At 37.9% G+C, this 21,098-nt stretch overlaps 1 protein-coding gene across 1 annotated transcript in view; it reads left to right on the top strand.

Annotated features, from left to right (window-relative positions):
- Positions 1–20,873, top strand: part of LOC117339763 (disintegrin and metalloproteinase domain-containing protein 10-like) — a 33,382-nt gene extending 12,509 nt beyond the window's left edge. Inside the window, exons 6-15 of the mRNA XM_033901478.1 lie at positions 611–867; positions 6,970–7,098; positions 8,001–8,184; positions 8,759–8,918; positions 9,401–9,558; positions 11,322–11,443; positions 13,347–13,471; positions 14,934–15,036; positions 19,247–19,381; positions 19,956–20,873. Of these exons, the coding sequence (XP_033757369.1) occupies positions 611–867; positions 6,970–7,098; positions 8,001–8,184; positions 8,759–8,918; positions 9,401–9,558; positions 11,322–11,443; positions 13,347–13,471; positions 14,934–15,036; positions 19,247–19,381; positions 19,956–20,087 (1,505 nt within the window). The 3' untranslated portion in view covers positions 20,088–20,873. The remainder of the gene's footprint in view (positions 1–610; positions 868–6,969; positions 7,099–8,000; positions 8,185–8,758; positions 8,919–9,400; positions 9,559–11,321; positions 11,444–13,346; positions 13,472–14,933; positions 15,037–19,246; positions 19,382–19,955) is intronic.
- The last annotated feature ends 225 nt before the right edge of the window (positions 20,874–21,098 follow it).

Genomic DNA, 21,098 nt, shown 5'->3' on the forward strand with positions numbered 1-21,098 from the left:
ATCATTCAGAACGATATCCTCAAGAGACGCTTGAAATCTGATAACTAAACAATATGTTGGGAAGTCGAGCTTTTATTTGCTGATTTCAACATATTCAGATTATTGTTTACATTGTGTTGTCCCTGGTATTCTATTGTCACATTTTGTCACGCCTCACGTGGTCCAGATGATGTATTTACCTACTTAGGGACACACATGATATTCACTACTAAATAATCAATATCCCTCTTAAACCCGGATATGTAAGGAGTTTGAATAGTTCAAATTGTTGAGATTTTACACAACATAGGGGCAAAACTGATGTACCTTTAGCACAAAATATCAATAGTAATTTTGCAGCAAATTTATGTTCAATCCTCTTCAGGAATATTTACTTTATCCTCGAAAATAGCGAAAATGGACCCTTGGAAAGCTACCAATTTGACCGCATATTCAAATACCAATTCCAAATTCATATCAAAGGGTATGTAAAAAGCCAATTGCAAAATCTTTATCATTGTAAATTAAATAAATAAAATGATATCAAGGTTAATCAAATATTTCAAATCTCTTTACCATTGTAAAATAATTAATAAATTGACATTAAACTGTATCAATATTATATTTTCAGACTTTGATGGTGATGGGTCAGCGGACGGCATTACATTCCAGATCAAGCGAGTTACAATATACAATGATCCCACCATATCCGGGTATCCTTTTCCTCTCCAGTACAGTGTGGAAAGCATGCTGGACCTCCACTCCAGGGAAAACTACAATGATTATTGTCTCGCCATCCTCTTCACTTACAGGGACTTTAGTGGTGTCCTTGGTCTAGCCTGGACAGCTGAATTGGGATACGCTGGAGGAGTGTGTGAGAAGTCTGGGGTAGGTGGGAGGTGTTTGAACCATTCAAGAGTTAATGCGAGAAGTCTGGGGTAGGTGGAGGTGTTTGAACCATTCAAGAGTTAATGCGAGAAGTCTGGGGTAGGTGGGAGGTGTTTGAACCATTCGAGAGTTAATGCGAGAATTCTGGGGTAGGTGGAGGTGTTTGAACCATTCGAGAGTTAATGCGAGAAGTCTGGGGTAGGTGGGAGGTGTTTGAACCATTCGAGATTAAAGCGAGAAGTCTGAGGTAGGTGGAGGTGTTTGAACCATTCAAGAGTTAATGCGAGAAGTCTGGGGTAGGTGGAGATGTTTGAACCATTCGAGCTTAAAGCGAGAAGTCTGGGGTAGGTGGGAGGTGTTTGAACCATTCGAGAGTTAATGCGAGAAGTCTGGGGTAGGTGGAGGTGTTTGAACCATTCAAGAGTTAATGCGAGAAGTCTGGGGTAGGTGGGAGGTGTTTGAACCATTCGAGATTTAATGCGAGAAGTCTGGGGTAGGTGGGAGGTGTTTGAACCATTCGAGCTTAAAGCGAGAAGTCTGGGGTAGGTGGGAGGTGTTTGAACCATTCGAGAGTTAATGCGAGAAGTCTGGGGTAGTTGGAGGTGTTTAAACTATTCGAGAGTTAATGCGAGAAGTCTGGGGTAGGTGGGAGGTGTTTGAACCGTTCGAGAGTTAATGCGAGAAGTCTGGGGTAGGTGGAGGTGTTTGAACCGTTCGAGAGTTAATGCGAGAAGTCTGGGGTAGGTGGGAGGTGTTTGAACCGTTCGAGAGTTAATGCGAGAAGTCTGGGGTAGGTGGAGGTGTTTGAACCATTCGAGATTAAAGCGAGAAGTCTGGGGTAGGTGGGAGGTGTTTGAACCATCCGAGAGTTAATGCGAGAATTCTGGGGTAGGTGGGAGGTGTTTGAACCATTCGAGCTTAATGCGAGAAGTCTGGGGTAGATGGAGGTGTTTGAACCATTCAAGAGTTAATGCGAGAAGTCTGGGGTAGGTGGGAGGTGTTTGAACCATTCGAGATTTAATGCGAGAAGTCTGGGGTAGGTGGGAGGTGTTTGAACCATTCGAGATTTAATGCGAGAAGTCTGGGGTAAGTGGGAGGTGTTTGAACCATTCGAGATTTAATGCGAGAAGTCTGGGGTAGGTGGAGGTGTTTGAACCGTTCGAGAGCTAATGCGAGAAGTCTGGGGTAGGTGGAGGTGTTTGAACCATTCGAGAGTTAATGCGAGAAGTCTGGGGTAGGTGGGAGGTGTTTGAACCGTTCGAGAGTTAATGAGAGAAGTCTGGGGTAGGTGGAGGTGTTTGAACCATTCGAGATTAAAGCGAGAAGTCTGGGGTAGGTGGGAGGTGTTTGAACCATTCAAGAGTTAATGCGAGAAGTCTGGGGTAGATGGAGGTGTTTGAACCATTCAAGAGTTAATGCGAGAAGTCTGGGGTAGGTGGGAGGTGTTTGAACCGTTCGAGAGTTAATGCGAGAAGTCTGGGGTAGGTGTTGATGTTTGGTCCATTCTAGACATAATGTGGGAAGTCCGAGGTAGGTGGAGATGTTTGACCAATTCTAAAGATAATTTGAGAAGTCTGGGATAAGTGGAGGTGTTAGATCCATTTTAGAGAAAATTTGAGAAGTCTGGGTTTGGTGGAGATGTTTGACCCATTCTAGAGATAATTTGAGACGTTTGGGTTTGGTGGAGATGTTTGACCAATTCTAGAGATAATTTGAGAAGTTTGGGGTGGTGGAGGTGTTTGACCAATTCTAGAGATAATTTGAGAAGTCTGGGGTAGGTGGAGATGTTTGACCAATTCTAGAGATAATTTGAGAAGTCAGAGGTTGATGGAGATGTTTGACCAATTCTAGAAATAGTTTGAGAAGTTTGGGGTGGTGGAGGTGTTTGACCAATTCTAGAGATAATTTGAGAAGTTTGGGGTGGTGGAGGTGTTTGACCAATTCTAGAGATAACTTGAAATGTCTGGGGTAGGTGGAGATATTTGACCAATTCTAGAGATAATTTCAGAAGTTTGGGGTGGTGGAGGTGTTTGACCAATTCTAGAGATAACTTGAAATGTCTGGGGTAGGTGGAGATATTTGACCAAGTCTAGAGATAATTTGAGAAGTCAGTGGTTGGTGGAGATGTTTGACCAATTCTAGAGATATTTTGAGAAGTTTGGGTTTGGTGGAGATATTTGACCAATTCTAGAGAGATAATTTGAGAAGTTTGGGGTGGTGGAGGTGTTTGACCAATTCTAGAGATAATTTGAGAAGTCTTGGGTAGGTGGAGGTGTTTGAACCATTCGAGAATTAATGCAAGAAGTCTGGGGTAGGTGGAGGTGTTTGAACCATTCGAGATTAAAGCGAGAAGTCTGGGATAGGTGGGAGGTGTTTGAACCATTCGAGATTTAATGCGAGAAGTCTGGGGTAGGTGGAAGGTGTTTGAACCATTCGAGAGTTAATGCGAGAATTCTGGGGTAGGTGGAGGTGTTTGAACCGTTCGAGAGTTAATGCGAGAAGTCTGGGGTAGGTGGAGGTGTTTGAACCATTCGAGAGTTAATGCGAGAAGTCTGGGGTAGGTGGAGGTGTTTGAACCGTTCGAGAGCTAATGCGAGAAGTCTGGGGTAGGTGGAGGTGTTTGAACCATTCGAGAGTTAATGCGAGAAGTCTGGGGTAGGTGGAGGTGTTTGAACCATTCGAGATTAAAGCGAGAAGTATGGGGTAGGTGGGAGGTGTTTGAACCATCCGAGAGTTAATGCGAGAATTCTGGGGTAGGTGAGGGTGTTTGAACCATTCAAGAGTTAATGCGAGAAGTCTGGGGTAGATGGAGGTGTTTGAACCATTCAAGAGTTAATGCGAGAAGTCTTGGGAAGGTGGGAGGTGTTTGAACCATTCGAGAGTTAATGCGAGAATTATGGGGTAGGTGGGAGGTGTTTGAACCGTTCGAGAGTTAATGCGAGAAGTCTGGAGTAGGTGTTGATGTTTGGTCCATTCTAGACATAATGTGGGAAGTCCGAGGTAGGTGGAGACTTTTGACCAATTCTAAAGATAATTTGAGAAGTGTGGGGTAGGTTGAGATGTTTGACCAATTCTAGAGATAATTTGAGAAGTGTGGGGTGGTGGAGGTGTTTGACCAATTCTAAAGATAATTTGAGAAGTTCGAGGTAGGTGGAGGTGTTTGACCAATTCTAGAGATAATTTGAGAAGTCTGGGGTTGATGGAGATGTTTGACCAATTCTAGAAATAGTTTGAGAAGTTTGGGGTGGTGGAGGTGTTTGACCAATTCCAGAGATAACTTGAAATGTCTGGGGTAGGTGGAGATATTTGACCAAGTCTAGAGATAATTTGAGAAGTCAGGGGTTGGTGGAGATGTTTGACCAATTCTAGAAATAATATGAGAAGTTTGGGGTGGTGGAGATATTTGACCAATTCTAGAGAGATAATTTGAGAAGTTTGGGGTGGTGGAGGTGTTTGACCAATTCTAGAGATAATTTGAGAAGTCTGGGGTTGGTGAAGATGTTTGACCAATTCTAGAGATATTTTGAGAAGTTTGGGTTTGGTGGAGATGTTTTATCAGTTCTAGAGATAATTTGAGAAGTTTGGGTTTGATGGAGATGTTTGACCAGTTCTAGAGATAATTTGGGAAGTCGGGGGTAGGTGGAGATGTTTGACCAATTCTAGAGATAATTTGAGAAGTGTGGGGTGGTGGAGGTGTTTGACCAATTCTAAAGATAATTTGAGAAGTTCGAGGTAGGTGGAGGTGTTTGACCAATTCTAGAGATAATTTGAGAAGTCTGGGGTTGATGGAGATGTTTGACCAATTCTAGAAATAGTTTGAGAAGTTTGGGGTGGTGGAGGTGTTTGACCAATTCCAGAGATAACTTGAAATGTCTGGGGTAGGTGGAGATATTTGACCAAGTCTAGAGATAATTTGAGAAGTCAGGGGTTGGTGGAGATGTTTGACCAATTCTAGAAATAATTTGAGAAGTTTGGGGTGGTGGAGATATTTGACCAATTCTAGAGAGATAATTTGAGAAGTTTGGGGTGGTGGAGGTGTTTGACCAATTCTAGAGATAATTTGAGAAGTCTGGGGTTGGTGAAGATGTTTGACCAATTCTAGAGATATTTTGAGAAGTTTGGGTTTGGTGGAGATGTTTTATCAGTTCTAGAGATAATTTGAGAAGTTTGGGTTTGATGGAGATGTTTGACCAGTTCTAGAGATAATTTGGGAAGTCGGGGGTAGGTGGAGATGTTTGACCAATTCTAGAGATAATTTGAGAAGTCGGGAGTTGGTGGAGATATTTGACCAATTCTAGAGATAATTTGAGAAGTCGGGAGTTGGTGGAGATGTTTGACCAATTCTAGAGATAATTTGAAAAGTCGGGGGTTGGTGGAGGTGTTTGACCAATTCTAGAGATAAAATGAGAGGTCTGGGGTAGGTGGAGATGTTTGACCAATTCTAGAGATAATTTGAGAAGTCGGGAGTTGGTGGAGGTGTTTGACCAAGTCTAGAGATAATTTAAGAAGAAGTCGGGAGTTGGTGGAGGTGTTTGACCAATTCTAGAGATAATTTGAGAAGTTTGGGGTGGTGGAGGTTTTTGACCAATTCTAGAGATATTTTGAGAAGTCTGGGGTTGGTGGAGATGTTTGACCAATTCTAGAGATAATTTGAGAAGTCGGGGGTTGGTGGAGATGTTTGACCAATTCTAGAAATAGTTTGAGAAGTTTGGGGTGGTGGAGGTGTTTGACCAATTCTAGAGATAATTTTAGAAGTCAGGGGTTGGTGGAGATGTTTGACCAATTCTAGAGATAATTTTAGAAGTCAGGGGTAGGTGTTGATGTTTGATCAGTTCTAGAGATAATGTGGGAAGTCCGAGGTAGGTGGAGGTGTTTGACCAATTCTAGAGATAATTTGAGAAGTTTGGGGTGGTGGAGGTTTTTGACCAATTCTAGAGATATTTTGAGAAGTCTGGGGTTGGTGGAGATGTTTGACCAATTCTAGAGATAATTTGAGAAGTCGGGGGTAGGTGTTGATGTTTGATCAGTTCTAGAGATAATGTGGGAAGTCCGAGGTAGGTGGAGGTGTTTGACCAATTCTAGAGATATTTTGAGAAGTTTGGGGTGCTGGAGATGTTTGACCCATTTTAGAGGAAATTTGAGAAGTCAGGGGTTGGTGGAGATGTTTGACCCATTCTAGAGATATTTTGAGAAGTCAGGGGTTGGTGGAGATGTTTGACCAATTCTAGAGATAATTTTAGAAGTTGGGAGTTTGTGGAGATTTTTGACCAATTCTAGAGATAATTTGAGAAGTCGGGGGTATGTGGATGTGTTCAATCCATTCTAGAGATAATTTGGGAAGTCTGCCCGAATGTGAGAAGAAGTCATGGGTTATATCCGGGATAGATGGAAATGTTTGATCTATTCTAGAAATATTGTTCGAGGTTGGTAGAAAGATTCTCCCATTCTGAAGATGATGCGAGAAACCTGGGCTAAGTTGGTATGGTTCATACATTATAAAGATGTTACGAGAAACCTGGGCTAAGTTGGTATGGTTCATACATTATCAAGGTGTTATGAGAAACCTGGGGTAAGTTGGTATGGTTCATACATTATAAAGATGTTACGAGAAACCTGGGGTAAGTTGGTATGGTTCATACATTATAAAGATGATGCGAGAAACCTGGGGTAAGTTGGTATGGTTCATACATTACAAAGATGTTACGAGAAGTCTGGGGTAAGTGGCGATGGTTTTTAAATTTCAAAAGATGTTTCAAGAATGTTGGGGTACATGGTTATTGTTCATACATTCAAGAACATTATGAAGTCTTGGGTAGATATAGATGTTTCGTTCTTTCAAGAGTATGATGAGGGAATTTTAGGGTAGGTGGATGTGTTGTTTAATTCATTCCAAAACATGTTTTACATTAACACTTTGTGTGTATCGTTGATGAAACAGAGGACGCTTACGATTCCGACATACCTGGCAATATCATTATCCTACTTTTGCAGATTTCTGTGTGAATTTGATAAATTTCCTCTATTTATCTAATTTGTATTCTAATTCTGTTTCGTTTTTACGCCGTTGTGATCAAATTTGACGTAACAAAACTTGAATTTCAGACATACCATAGTGAGACTAAAAGTCTAAACACAGCCCTGGTGACACTACTGAACTATGGTCGCGATGTATCCTCGTTCGTCTCGCACGCAACCTTCGCTCACGAAGTAGGACACAACTTTGGATCTCAGGTAAAGTAGAACAGTATACAGCTTAAGCGATATTGCACATTGTAGTTTAGATATTCTAAAATGGCGCTTTTTTTCTGGTGTTTATTGAAGCGAAACATCCTGGATATCTGGTTTATCTTTCATAAACGTGTGTTTTGCCTAAATATAATTTGGAGAATCATTGACTTATCATGTTAACTGAACATTGCGGATACTCTTAACATTTTAAAATGAAATCATGGCTTTAAAACTTATTTAATGATGGGAAAATTATTAATTTAACTCCTTGATAAATGATCACCTACTCTATAAGACACGTTCTCGGTATTCTACTGGTTGTGTTCTCTTTGTTCTGTGCAGAAAGTAAATTCGCATGCTTTAATTTGACATGTGACATATAAACGTCTGAAATTCATCCGTAGGAGAGACAGATGATCTACTGTTGAAGACAGATGTTTTAAAGCGATGAACACCCTAGTTATAGGGCAGTCCTCGATAGTGCATGTTTCATAACTCTAGACATCAAAATAAGTTTAAATAACACATATCATAGGACAAAAAAGTAATCGGCAAATGACGAATGAATAAATCACAGACAGTATTCCCAGAAGGATAAATCAACGTGGCGCTATACTGAAACTGCATTACCTGTGAGCTTTGAAAGAAGTATATATTTAAATTGGAATAATCAAGTTTATACACCTCTACTTAATATTCCTATAAGCCTTTTCAATTCATAAATAAAGAATATTCTATGTAAATGTATGATGTTGATGAAATGTATACACTCAAGACTAATAAATAATTGGATCGAGATCAATTTCGGGTTATACATATCATATGATCAATTTGTTGACTAAATAAACACGTCATGTGTACTATCAATGCATTATACGGTCTTTTCTGTTTTTTGCTTTATGTAGCATGATCCAGAAAATCAGGGAACATGTTCTCCGGGAAGCGGAAATGGAGGAAACTTTATCATGTTTCCGATGGCAACATCCGGGCACGAGGCAAACAACCAGATGTTCTCTTCCTGTAGCGTTGGTTACATGTCTCCAATTCTGACAGCCAAAGCACGTGACACAACAAAAGGGTGCTTCAAAGGTAAACAAACATCGCTACCAATCAATATATATATATATCGATTAATGAACGAACTATAAATATTCTTTGGAAACGAGAAACAGCCATTGTATTGATAAAACAACGTGGCATAGGTGCTACGAGAAGAGTGTAGTTTACAGAATGAGAGCGCAGAGTAAGGTATGATTTTAATCAGATTGGATTTCCTGTGGAAACGAAATACTTAATCTGAGAAACAGTGATGAAGCCGGGACAGTTACATTGTTCCCAGTGTTTTGTAGTTGTTACGCGTAATGCCGTACATTAAGTAGTGTAGATGATAGGTAATAGGTGATGTATTTGTCGAGAAATCAAGGAAGGAAGTCATGCTATGCGACTCTGGGTTTTTTTTTTAACGAAATGTTCCTCAAGGGGGATGGGATGCTATGCGACTCTGGGTTTAGATAGAAATATTCAAAAAGGTTGAGGAAAGCATCTATTATCGTTCTGACTGTATGCAATCCTCATTAAATAAAGAATTAAATAAAGATTTAACTATTGTTTCGGTTTTTTGGTTGGTTAAGTTAATGTGATAATACACACTATCTGTTTACAGCATCTGGAGTGCCTATCTGTGGTAATAACGTGGTGGAGACCGGGGAGGAGTGTGACTGTGGCTGGTCGGACGCCTGTACTGAATTGTGCTGTAACCCACAGTCTTCTAACCCCTCAGCCACACCCTGTACCAAAGTCAACGTGTCAGCATCGTCATGCAGGTGAATCATAGGCTTAACTCAGAATAGGCATTACAGGTCGCCTTACTTTGGATGAGCAACTGTTACCTACCGAACCAGTTTTTTTTCTCCATTTTTTGTGTTCTTCTTTAGCATTGGTTTCATTTCGTTCAGAATCAGGCATACTTACCAAGACCTCACTTCTTATGTATTGACAATGTGGTATATTGTTGCCTCCGTATGTGTAGTTCTGTGGCATATGTTGTCCTTGGGCAATGACCTTGAAATTTGTCATAATGTGATTACGATAAGATGTTACATGTCGCTTTGAGTTTTACACTATGAAATTAATAAATTCTGAAGTGTTTTCCAAGGCCAAGAAATGTTCATAAGGTTACCAGTACCTAGAATAAGAACTTCAATCAAAGTTCCTAGATGCCTCGTCCCGAGGTGAAACTTTTAGAGAAATATTCAAGTTATTCTCCTGTCTCAAGACGTTTAAATGTAACTTTATTTTGTTCCAGTCCAAGTGAAGGTCCCTGCTGCAGTCCTTCGTGTGTATTGTATACAAGCGGAGAAAACCATGTGTGTCGAACCAACAGCTCCTGTCTATCACAGGCTCAGTGCGAATATCCTTTAATCAGTGTCCGGGATCGGAAATTGACTTACTCTGCGTGCGACTAAGACCCCTTTCCTGTCCCTGTCTCTCCGTCTCTGTCTCCGTCGCTGTCTGTCTCTCCGTCTCTGTCTGTCTCTGTCTGTCTCCTCGTATCTGTTTATATCTGTCTGTGTCTATCTGTCTCTGTCTGTCTCCCCGTCTGTCACTCCGTCACTGTCTGTCTCTCTGCCTGTCTCTGTATGTCTGTTTCTGTCTGTCTCTTCGTATCTGTTTATGTCTATCTCTGCCTGTCTGTCTCTGTCTCTCCGTCTCTGTGTGTCTCTGTCTGTGTGTCTCTGTCTGTCTGTCTGTGTGTCTCTGTCTGTCTGTCTGTCTCTCTCTCTCTCTCTCTCTCTCTCTCTCGTACTCGCAAAACCATGCTTATGGGGAATTAGGCAAACTCTGTTGTTATGGGGAATGGCATTTCCCGCTTCATTACCGCTTCAAGGATAACACTTATTCATTCCATGCTTGGACAGATTGGACGGTTTCACTCAACACATTTCCTAAGTAGCTGCCTATAAATGAGGTAAAGACATAAAAGACATTTTAATTTCAATTTTTGTTTATAATTTTAAATTTTGGCGGGAAAAGAATAAACTTATCGGCCAATGAGGTGGTGTTTCACGTGAACCAAGTTCCTTAAAGTTATAATCTGGTGATGTTTGTGTGGATTTATTTGAGAAATTAACGTTTGAATTAGGTACTTCATTGATACCAGAATGAAGAGTTATAGCTAAAGATTCTGAAAACAAATACATCCGTTCCTATTAAAAATAGAATGTGTATAGTAATTAATGCGCGAGGTGCAAACAGGAAGGGATTCCCCATCTGGGGTTTCCCAGCCCACTGTTCAGGTCAAATCACTGCTCGAAGGAAGAGAACGACCCCCTCCCCCCTCGCAGCCCGGCATATTCACATTCCTGTGAGTGTGTATGTTGGGGGCGGGGGGCGGGGATGGTTTGGGTGGGTGGGGGTGAGGGGGTGGGGTGGGGGTGGGGGGGGGGGGAGATGATATGTTAAATATTCTCATTCTTTGCTTGAATATGAATGTAGACTTATGTTTCTCTCTTAATATGCCTATTTATGGGGAATAATTATCACTGCTCTTAGGTTTGCGGGGAAGTCGTAATTATCTCTCTATAAAGTCGTCTTGTGGGGAATAGTACCCATAATTATTCAAGCTCACTTCTACGGCAGCGTGAGAGAATGAAATTTGCTACTTATTCTAAAAATAGCACATTTTCAAATTTTAGCGGCAACTTACACATTTTCGCATCCGGATTCTTTTCAAATAGTGCTTGGATTTATGGGGAATCAGAGGAATCCCCATAAAACCGATTATTCCCCACAATGTTGGTCAAATGTCTAATTATATTCCCCATAGGCATGGTATTGCGAGTTCTCTCTCTCTCTCTTTCTCTCTCACTCTCTCGCTCTGTCTCTCTCACTCTATCGCTCTCTCTCTCTCTCTCTCTCTCTCTCTCTCTCTCTCTCTCTCTCTCAATATAACAATATTTATAGTTATCTATAGTATTTTACATACATTGTTTGTTATCGTACTCCGTCTAAACTTACAGAGTAATAGAGGTCGGTAACTGCACCAGTTTAAAAAGATAGACATCGATAACGGAAATGGACAGAAAAACAACATTTTTTTTAATTGGGTGACAACAGAGTCAATTTCATTGTTACTTATGATGAATCTTGCTTCTAAGAAGTTAAAATGAGAGAAATTCCTCCTTAAATGCGATCTTTTGATGAAATTTAATTTTATATCAACAAAGCCAATCTATGTCCCAGGCTACTTTCCTTAACTTTCGTCACCGGAACGTCGGCAAGTTGTCCAGCTTCGACTCCCGTTGCCAACGGTACCCAATGTGCTGAAGGACAGGTCTGCTATATGGGGGTAATTATCCTGCACAAAAATCACATATACTAGCAATGTTTCGTGTAAGTATACCTCTGTCTGTGAATATTATATGCATATTCGCGCCTATTGGACTGATTCCCTCCTTCATGCATGTTACTCTAAGCTGTTATGCTAACTTACTGCCGTTTTCTTATGCTTTTCTTAATTGTAGAGCTTCGACATCAATTCATGTCTTTCGTGTAGCTTTAAGTAAGCTGTAACGCTAAATAGCTTCATTCGTCTATTTAAATAAGCTGTAATGCTAAATCGCTTCAGTGCTGTATGTGTAAATAAGCTGTAATGCTAAATCGCTTCATCCCTGTATGTGTATGTAAGCTGTAATGCTAAATAGCTTCATCCCTGTATGTGTATGTAAGCTGTAATGCTAAATACATGTAGCTGCATCCCTGTATGTGTATGTAAGCTGTAATGCTAAACAGCTTCATCCCTGTATGTGTATGTAAGCTGTAATGCTAAATAGCTTCTTCCCTGTATGTGTATGTAAGCTGTAATGCTAAATCGCTTCATCCCTGTATGTGTATGTAAGCTTTAATGCTAAACAGCTTCATCCCTGTATGTGTATGTAAGCTGTAATGCTAAATCGCTTCATCCCTGTATGTGTATGTAAGCTGTAATGCTATATAGCTTCATCCCTGTATGTGTATGTAAGCTGTAATGCTAAATCGCTTCATCCCTGTATGTGTATGTAAGCTGTAATGCTAAATCGCTTCATCCCTGTATGTGTATGTAAGCTGTAATGCTAAATCGCCTAGTTATTGGTCACTCGAAAAATAAGTTGTAATGTTAAATAGTACCATTCCTGTATGTGTAGGTTGTACTATTAAATAGTACCATTCCTGTATGCCGGAACAAGTTGTAATATTAAATAGTACCATTCCTGTATGTGTAAGTTGTAATGTTAAATAGTACCATTCCTGTATGTGTAAGTTGTTATGTTAAATAGTACCATTAATGTATGTATAAGTTGTAATGTTAAATAGTACCATTCCTGTATGTGTAAGTTGTAATGTTAAATAGTACCATTCCTGTATGTGTAAGTTGTAATGTTAAATAGTACCATTCCTGTATGTGTAAGTTGTAATGTTAAATAGTACCATTCCTGTATGTGTAAGTTGTTATGTTAAATAGTACCATTCCTGTATGTGTAAGTTGTTATATTAAATAGTACCATTCCTGTATGTGTTAGTTGTATGTTAAATAGTACCATTCCTGTATGTGTTAGTTGTATGTTAAATAGTACCATTCCTGTATGTGTAAGTTGTTATATTAAATAGTACCATTCCTGTATGTGTAAGTTGTAATGTTAAATAGTACCATTCCTGTATATCTAAGTTGTAATGTTATATAGTACCATTCCCGTATGTGTAAGGTGTAATGTTAAATTTTACCATTCCTCTATGTGTAAGTTGTAATGTTAAATAGTACCATTCCTGTATGCCAGAACAAGCTGTAATGCTACATCGCGCCATTCTTTTATACTACAGCGATAGATTGTAATTCTGATAATGTACAATACATATGTGTCTCAGAGAATCCTCTATTGGATCAATAAATAGAAAAAATTAATAATTCATTATGTTATTGTAGCATCTGACAGCTCTATACAATTGTAACACGACGAATGATAGAACTGACACATAATCTATATTGTTTCTAAACGATGATGTCTTCTTTTATTTATTCTTTTATCTTTCCTTGAGGGTCTCCCGGATATTTTGCCGATATATGAGTTCGCTCTTCGTTACATATACCATAATATAAATACATTGTTAACTACAGGTAGGTACATTAACAGGTGTTACGTATTCTATGAGTCTATCTTGTAAGAAGTATAAGTTTAAAATGTTCCTTTTCCCGCGGATTATCCCGGATGTTGTAGGAATGTTCCGGCTCCGTTTGTCTCGCTCACAGTCTGGAATCCTGCCAATGTAGTCCAACCAAGGCCAATGACTGGAAGGACGAAAAGCTGTGCGAGGTCTGCTGTGTGTACAACTCCGTCTGCACGTACGTAACGCATCGATATGTCTTAATGATATCAGTCTGTGCGTACTAATGTATTGATACGACTGATCTGTCCGTCTGTAGGTACGTAATGTATTGATACGTCTTAGTATATCTGTCTGTGCGTACGTGATGTGTTGATACGTTTTAATCTGTCCGTCTGTACGTACGTAATGTATTGACACGTTTTAATATGTCCGTCTGTACGTACGTAATGTATTGATACGTCTTAATCTGTCCGTCTGTACGTACGTAACGCATCGATACGTCTTAATGATATCAGTCCCCTCGTACGTAATGTATTGATACGACTGATCTGTCCGTCTGTGCGTACTAATGTATTGATACGTCTTAGTCTGTCCGTCTGTACGTACGTAATGTATTGATACATCTTAGTCTATCTGTCCGTCTATGTACGTAATGCTATTGATAAATCTTAATTTGTCCGTCTGTACGCACGTAAAGTATTGATACGTCTTAGTCTGTCCGTCTGTAAGTACGTAAAGAATTGCGCCTTAATATGTCCGTCTGTACGTACGTACGTAAAGTCTTGATACGTCTTAATGTGTCTGTCTGTACGTACGTAATGTATTGATACGTCTTAGTCTGTCTGTCCGTCTATGTACGTAATGTATTGATACGTCTTAGTCTGTTCGTCTGTATGTACATGTACGTAATGTGTTGATAAATATTAATCTGTCCGTCTGTACGCACGTTAAGTATTGATACGTCTTAGTCTGTCCGTCTAATAATGACGTAATAATCTGTCCGTCCGTCTGTACGTACGTAAAGAATTGCGTCTTAATATGTCCGTCTGTACGTACGTACAGTCTTGATACGTCTTAATGTGTCTGTCTGTACGTACGTAATGTATTGATACGTCTTAGTCTGTCTGTCCGTCTGTACGTACGAAATGTATTGATAAATCTTAATCTGTCCGTCTGTACGCACGTAAAGTATTGATACGTCTTAGTCTGTCCGTCTAATAATGACGTAATAATCTGTCCGTCCGTACGTTAAGAATTGCGTCTTAATATGTCCGTCTGTACGTACGTAAAGTATTGATACGTTTTAATATGTCTGTCTGTACGCACGTTATGTAGCGATACGTCTTAATATGTCTGTCTGTACGTACGTAATGTATTGACACGTCTTTGTCTGTCCGTCTGTACGTACTTAATGTATGCTACGTCTTAACCTGTCCGTCTGTAGGTACGTAAATTATTCATACGGCTGAATATGTCTGTACTTTCTCATCCGTGAGACATGGCACATTATTATAGTGTTTATGTTATCTTGCTATATACTGTTTTATTAAAATATTTGATATCCTGAACGCAAGGAGTTTCGGAGCATATCATTAACTCGCCATTTAATAGTTACGAAAGATTATCGTGTTGATACAACATTTTTGTTAGTAGACTATAAACCATAGAATAAGAAAACATTATCTATATATTCCCAGGCCATCAACTAATATACCCAGTATTCCCAAAACAACTGCTGTCCCTGGAAGTCCATGTAATGACTACAAAGGATATTGTGACGTATTCAACGTGTGCCAAGAGGTAGGTGGTTCGTGTTTGACGTGTACAGCAAATATCGTGACGTAATACACATATTCCGAAAGGTCTAATGAGCACAATTACATGTTATATAAAAATTCAGGTTTTACATTTGTGAGGCCGTTATAGCGGACGTAAAACCCGTTAAATCAATAAATAAATCTGTGAGGAGCAAAGCACATGGTTTGAAATATCGAATTTTGCATCGAAATAGTAAACCATTATTTGAACAATGGATTAGCTCTTTTATCTTTTAAAGGCACAATTTTAAAAGCATAACTTAAAAAACTGCGATGGCCGATAGCAGCCTGACACAAATATATAGTGAAGTAAATGTGTCATGCTATTAAACAGTAATATTATGACACAAAAATCTCTAGTTAAGTAAATGTGTACCGATAATTCGTACAAAAACAGCATTACACAAAAATCTCTTGTTAAGTAAATATGTACCTACAATTCGTACAAAAACAGCATTACACAAAAATCTCTTGTAAAGTAAATGTGTGCCGATAATTTTTAAAGAACATCATGACACAAAAATCTGTCCAACACCAGATATATATTTAATGAAACATCATTTAGAATTTTACGCTTAGATGTTGTTAGAAAGTAAACAGGTGCATGATTTATGGAAGGACAGCTCTGTTGTTGCATACGGTTTTGTTGCATACGGTTTTGTAGTGGATTGTTTTAAAATATCAAAGAAGCAAAGGCGGGATACCACAATGTAAGTTTATTTCTTTGGCAGTATATCTACTTATCTATTTACATTTGATCAATGATTAATATACAATATAGTCACAATAAACCATAAATATTTGGTGACAAATGTTCGAGTTTTGATATGAATATGTGCTTGATGGGTTTGGTGTAGATAAGATTTCATTGTCGGTTTCTTACGAAGATATTGAAATCAATACAGTATATAGTATATATAGTAATGTCATGTTAATCTCATTGACGAATTGGTCTGCCTTATTGGAATACTAGACATATTTCCACGAATGACACTTCGCCCCCAAATTATGTTTCATTCAATATATATCTGGTGTCACGAAAGATTTTTGTGTCATTCTGTTGGGGGTTGTTTACCAATTATCGGTACACATTTACTTAACTAGAGATTTTTGTATCATGATGTTCTTTGAAAAATATCGGCACACATTTACTTTAAAAGATATTTTTGTGTCATGCTGTTTTTGTACGACTTATCGGTATACATTTACTTAACTAGAGATTTTTGTGTCATGATATTGCTGTAAAACAGAGTGACACATTTACTTTGCTATATATTTGTGCCAGGCTGCTATCGGTGATCGTAGCGCTGAATCAAAATTGAGATAGTTTTGTGTTAGAGTAAACAGAGTTGCTTCCCTTGACACACGTTCCTGCCCGGGGAGATCGACATTGATAATGAATGTCAATCTTATATAATCTTTTGTTCTCCTGATCGAATTACATTTCTTTATCTACCTTAAAATGTCCGTGAACACGTTTACAATTTAAAATAGTATCTGTGAATCTCTGAACTTTAAAAAAAAGAATGATTAATTAATTAGATCTGATTTATTAAAACAGCCAGACTAGCCCTGTCTAGACTCGTGGCGGTTACTGACCCATTACACCTAGAGTCTGTGTGTAATCTGTCTGCAATTTTTGTTTATGATCCCAAACGTGTTGAGATTTGTTAGTAATCTACTCAATAGTCATTATGCATATATTTAAAAAATATCTAATCAAACGTCCTACTGACAAGGAAATTATAAATCTTCTGTAACCGGTGAATATATTATCGTTCTTTCAACACTTAATGATTAGTCTATTATCTACATATTGTCGACCGCAATCTACGTTTATTTTTTTTTTTTATTGGAAAACAAAACCAACAACATCAAAATAATGTGTGAATATAAAGATAATCATCGATTTAGTATATTTGTTTTTACAGCCTTTTATATGTGTTCTGAATATGGAAATGCACGTGTGTGATTATCATGGCCGCTGTCATTAACAGTGCAGGAAAACCCCTTCCAAATCAGATCGTGAAATTACTTCCTTATGGGTGCTTTGAGACGTCATGTAAATTTCACAGGTTTTTGTTGGGAAAAAGTATAAAAATCCAAAGATGGTGAATAGTAATCCAAATGTAAAAGTTAATAAGTCGAACGTTCAAAGAGTCGGCAGGCGATTTCCGGAGTATCCGAAAACCAACCTGTACAGTCCAAGCTCCGGATTCTATCTGTCTGACAAACATTTCATACATAGTCTTTAATTACAATTGTTACAATAAATTAAATATTAGTCAAAACATTATTTGTCAGAACAGACGGTGAGATAACTAGCTCACATTTGTTAACAGACTTACGTGTCATACCTGGTCATACCTGGTCAGTAACTTCAAAGGCTAAATGGACACGCGTATTAAATAATATTGCAACTGAGTAAGTCCGACTAATAGCTAAAAGGAATAGAATATGTCGAAGTCAAAGGATAATCATATGTAATTAAAATATATAACTTTACAGAGCCAAGATTAAATAGCAAAAGTTTATAAATAGAAACGCAAATGATTATCAGTTGAAACATCAGATTTATGAAATTGGAATGTTAAATAACACAAATGTCATCAAATCCTTTGTGACATAAATGTGCGATATGACGTCGGGATATTTGTTGATATACCTGGTGATGCCGTACGTTGTCACGAGCCTAGCTAGTATTTGGAAGGTTTGTCTCGTCTCGGATTTAAGTTAGCACGTATTTGATCTAGATTTCCATGGCATTACCAATTTAATACAAACATTAACTACTTCTAGGCCACACCTGAAAATATTGTCAAATATAGTCAGGCGATGTTCTTTAATTTTATATGGAAAGAAAAGAATAATAAAGTTAAAAGACATATGTATGACAATTACAATGGAGTCGGATTAGCTGTCACTCATGTTTAATCCTTTGTCATGCTTTAAAATTCTCCCGGATAAAAAAAACTTTTAAATCCCATTCAATGCTCCCATTGAAAAACATAAGTATTGGATAAGATAGAATAATTGGAAGGGATAAAATGTTCAAAATGACTAAAGAAGGTTAGTTAGAATTTCAGATTTTTTGAGCACTTGTTGGAAGGAATTGATATGTGTATGGTCATTCACTGTAGAAGATAAACCACCCACAACCCCACAACAAATTGTTTCTAAACCGATTTAGTATAATGATGATATCTAAATAGATAGAAGGCCTGTTATATACAGACATTGGTTTTTAAAGGGACTTTTTTTTATTAATGATTCTACAGAAAACAATTGTTTTATGTCTTTTGAAATGTTCACAAAGAATTACGATAAGATTACCTTTTTAACAAAGAGATTGGAAACTAGTCCTGAGAGGGTATAATAATGTGTCGATTTAAAAATGATACACACTAATGTTAAATCAATGCAAGTTAAACTAATTGAAAAAAACATGGTTACATTTTGTGGAGATGGAAGAGAGACAATGCTACATTTATTTAGGGAATGTTGCTTTATAAAGTGTTTTTGGTTTTCGCTTTAACATTATACAAATAAAACATGGTATTGAAGTAACATTCAACTATCTAAGTACTTGTCTGGGTAAGTGATGCTAGATTAGAATACGAAATAATTTCTATTGCTTCTCTTAAGATTTTTCCTTTTCCTATTGAAAGCAAAGGTAGACTATTCAATCATTTTTCAGTGGTAAAGTATACCTATATTATCTATCTATCATATTATAAGAAAGAAGAGGAAACTGGTATATACGCGTACAATGTTAAGAAAAGGGACATAATCAAAAGTAAATCGACTTTTCCTAATGCGATAACTAATTAGAAAGTGAAATATAAGTTACTATAAACATTATATATGTGTATTGATGTATTACTTATATATAAATCACTTAATTATTCATACTTGTATGACCAAATTAGTCTAAGTGGATTTGGATATCCATATATATATTATTACTTGTTGTAACAATTGCATATATGATTGAAATATGATTGAATAAAAAAAAATAACAGAAAAAAATCCATGGCAACTGTCGATGTGATTAAAGACGCTTGCAATTCTATAGCTTCTGGTTGTTGTTTTTTTGGGGGGTTTTTTAGGGATGGGGTTTGGGGTCCCATGCGGCTCTGTTTCATTATTTTATTGATTTTGAGTTTTTTGTCGCATTTCTGTTCTCTGTTAAGGTTGACCCCACGGGACCCCTGCTGGCCCTGAAGAAACTTCTTCTGGATGGAGAAGTGTTCCAGACCCTGAAAACCTTTTTAACACAACACTGGTACATAGGGATATGTGCCGCCGTAGTTTTTGTCATTATACTGGTAGGTATGGCACCGTGATCAATATTTATCAATACCATTTTCCCTCGTACATAATAAAGCAGAACTTCCAATAATCCTTTGTTATACATGAGGCATAGTGTAGTGAGAATCCCCGGTTATAGCAATTAATGATATCTGTGGTTGTACACGCCATGTGTTTAATTGGCACGTGTATTGTATGAAAAGCATGGCTTTAAATAGATGTTCTCCTATTCTACACATATCTGTGGCCTGGATGTAGTTTTCAATTAACGATAGGCGATTTTTCAGCTGCGCTCCGTGTCGTTATGATTTTTACTTGTATACACGAACAAGGCTTTTCTTTTTATAGTAAATGATGTTTTATCTATACTACTCATACATTGCTGTTACAATTAAATATTTACATTTAGATATAAATCATAAACACCATTACATATTGCTAGGAGCATTCAGAAAATGATCAACTGATTTTTACAAATTAATTAACGTTCTCGTATATCTTTGTGTTGTTTGAGGGACAAGATATTATCGTGATGCTATCGTGATGTTATATGACGATAAACTACGTTTTTGGTACGATTCTCTATTGCAGATCCTGGTGGCGAAGTTTTGTTCTAAAAGTCACGGACCTCCAAAGAGCCCGCGTCAAAACCAGGTGGAGGATAACATGACATCACGTGATTGTAACAGAGATATCGACATGTACAATATACGTAGACGATAGGACGGACATTTATACAATGTACCACGACGATAGGACAGACATTTATACTATATACGTAGACGATAGGACAGACATTTATACAATATACGTCGACGTTAGGACAGACATTTATACAATATACCACGACGATAGGACATACATTTATACAATGAAGAACGTCGATAAGACAGACATTTATACAATATAGCACGACGATAGGACATACATTTATACTATATACGACGACGATAGGACAGACATTTATACAATGAAGAACGACGATAGGACAAATATTTTTACAATATATCACGACGGTAGGACAGACATTTATACAATATACCACGACGATAGGACAAACATTTATACAATGAAGAACGACGATAAGACAGACATTTATACAATATACCATGACGATAGGACAGATATTTATACTATATACGACGACGATAGGACAGACATCTATACAATATACGTCGACGATAGGACATACATTTATACTATATACGTAGACGATAGGACAGACATCTATACAATATACGTAGACGATAGGACAGACATCTATACAATATACGTAGACGATAGGACAGACATTTATACAATATACGTCGATGATAGGACAGACATTTATACAATATACGTCGACGATAGGACAGACATTTATACTATATACGTCGACGATAGGACAGACATTTATACTATATACCACGACGATAGGACAGACATTTATACAATATACGTAGACGATAGGACAGATATTTATACAATATACGTTGACGATATGACAGACATTTATACAATATACCACGACGATAGGACGGATATTTAAACAATATACGTCGACGATAGGACAGACATTTATACAATATACGTCGATGATAGGACAGACATTTATACAATATACGTTGACGATATGACAGACATTTATACAATATACCACGACGATAGGACGGACATTTATACAATATACCACGACGATAGGACAGACATTTATACAGTATTAGACGACGTTATGAGACAATCATAGGACGGACA

This window comes from Pecten maximus, chromosome 12 (genome assembly GCF_902652985.1).
Source record: "Pecten maximus chromosome 12, xPecMax1.1, whole genome shotgun sequence".
Classification (NCBI taxonomy): Eukaryota; Metazoa; Mollusca; class Bivalvia; order Pectinida; family Pectinidae; genus Pecten; species Pecten maximus.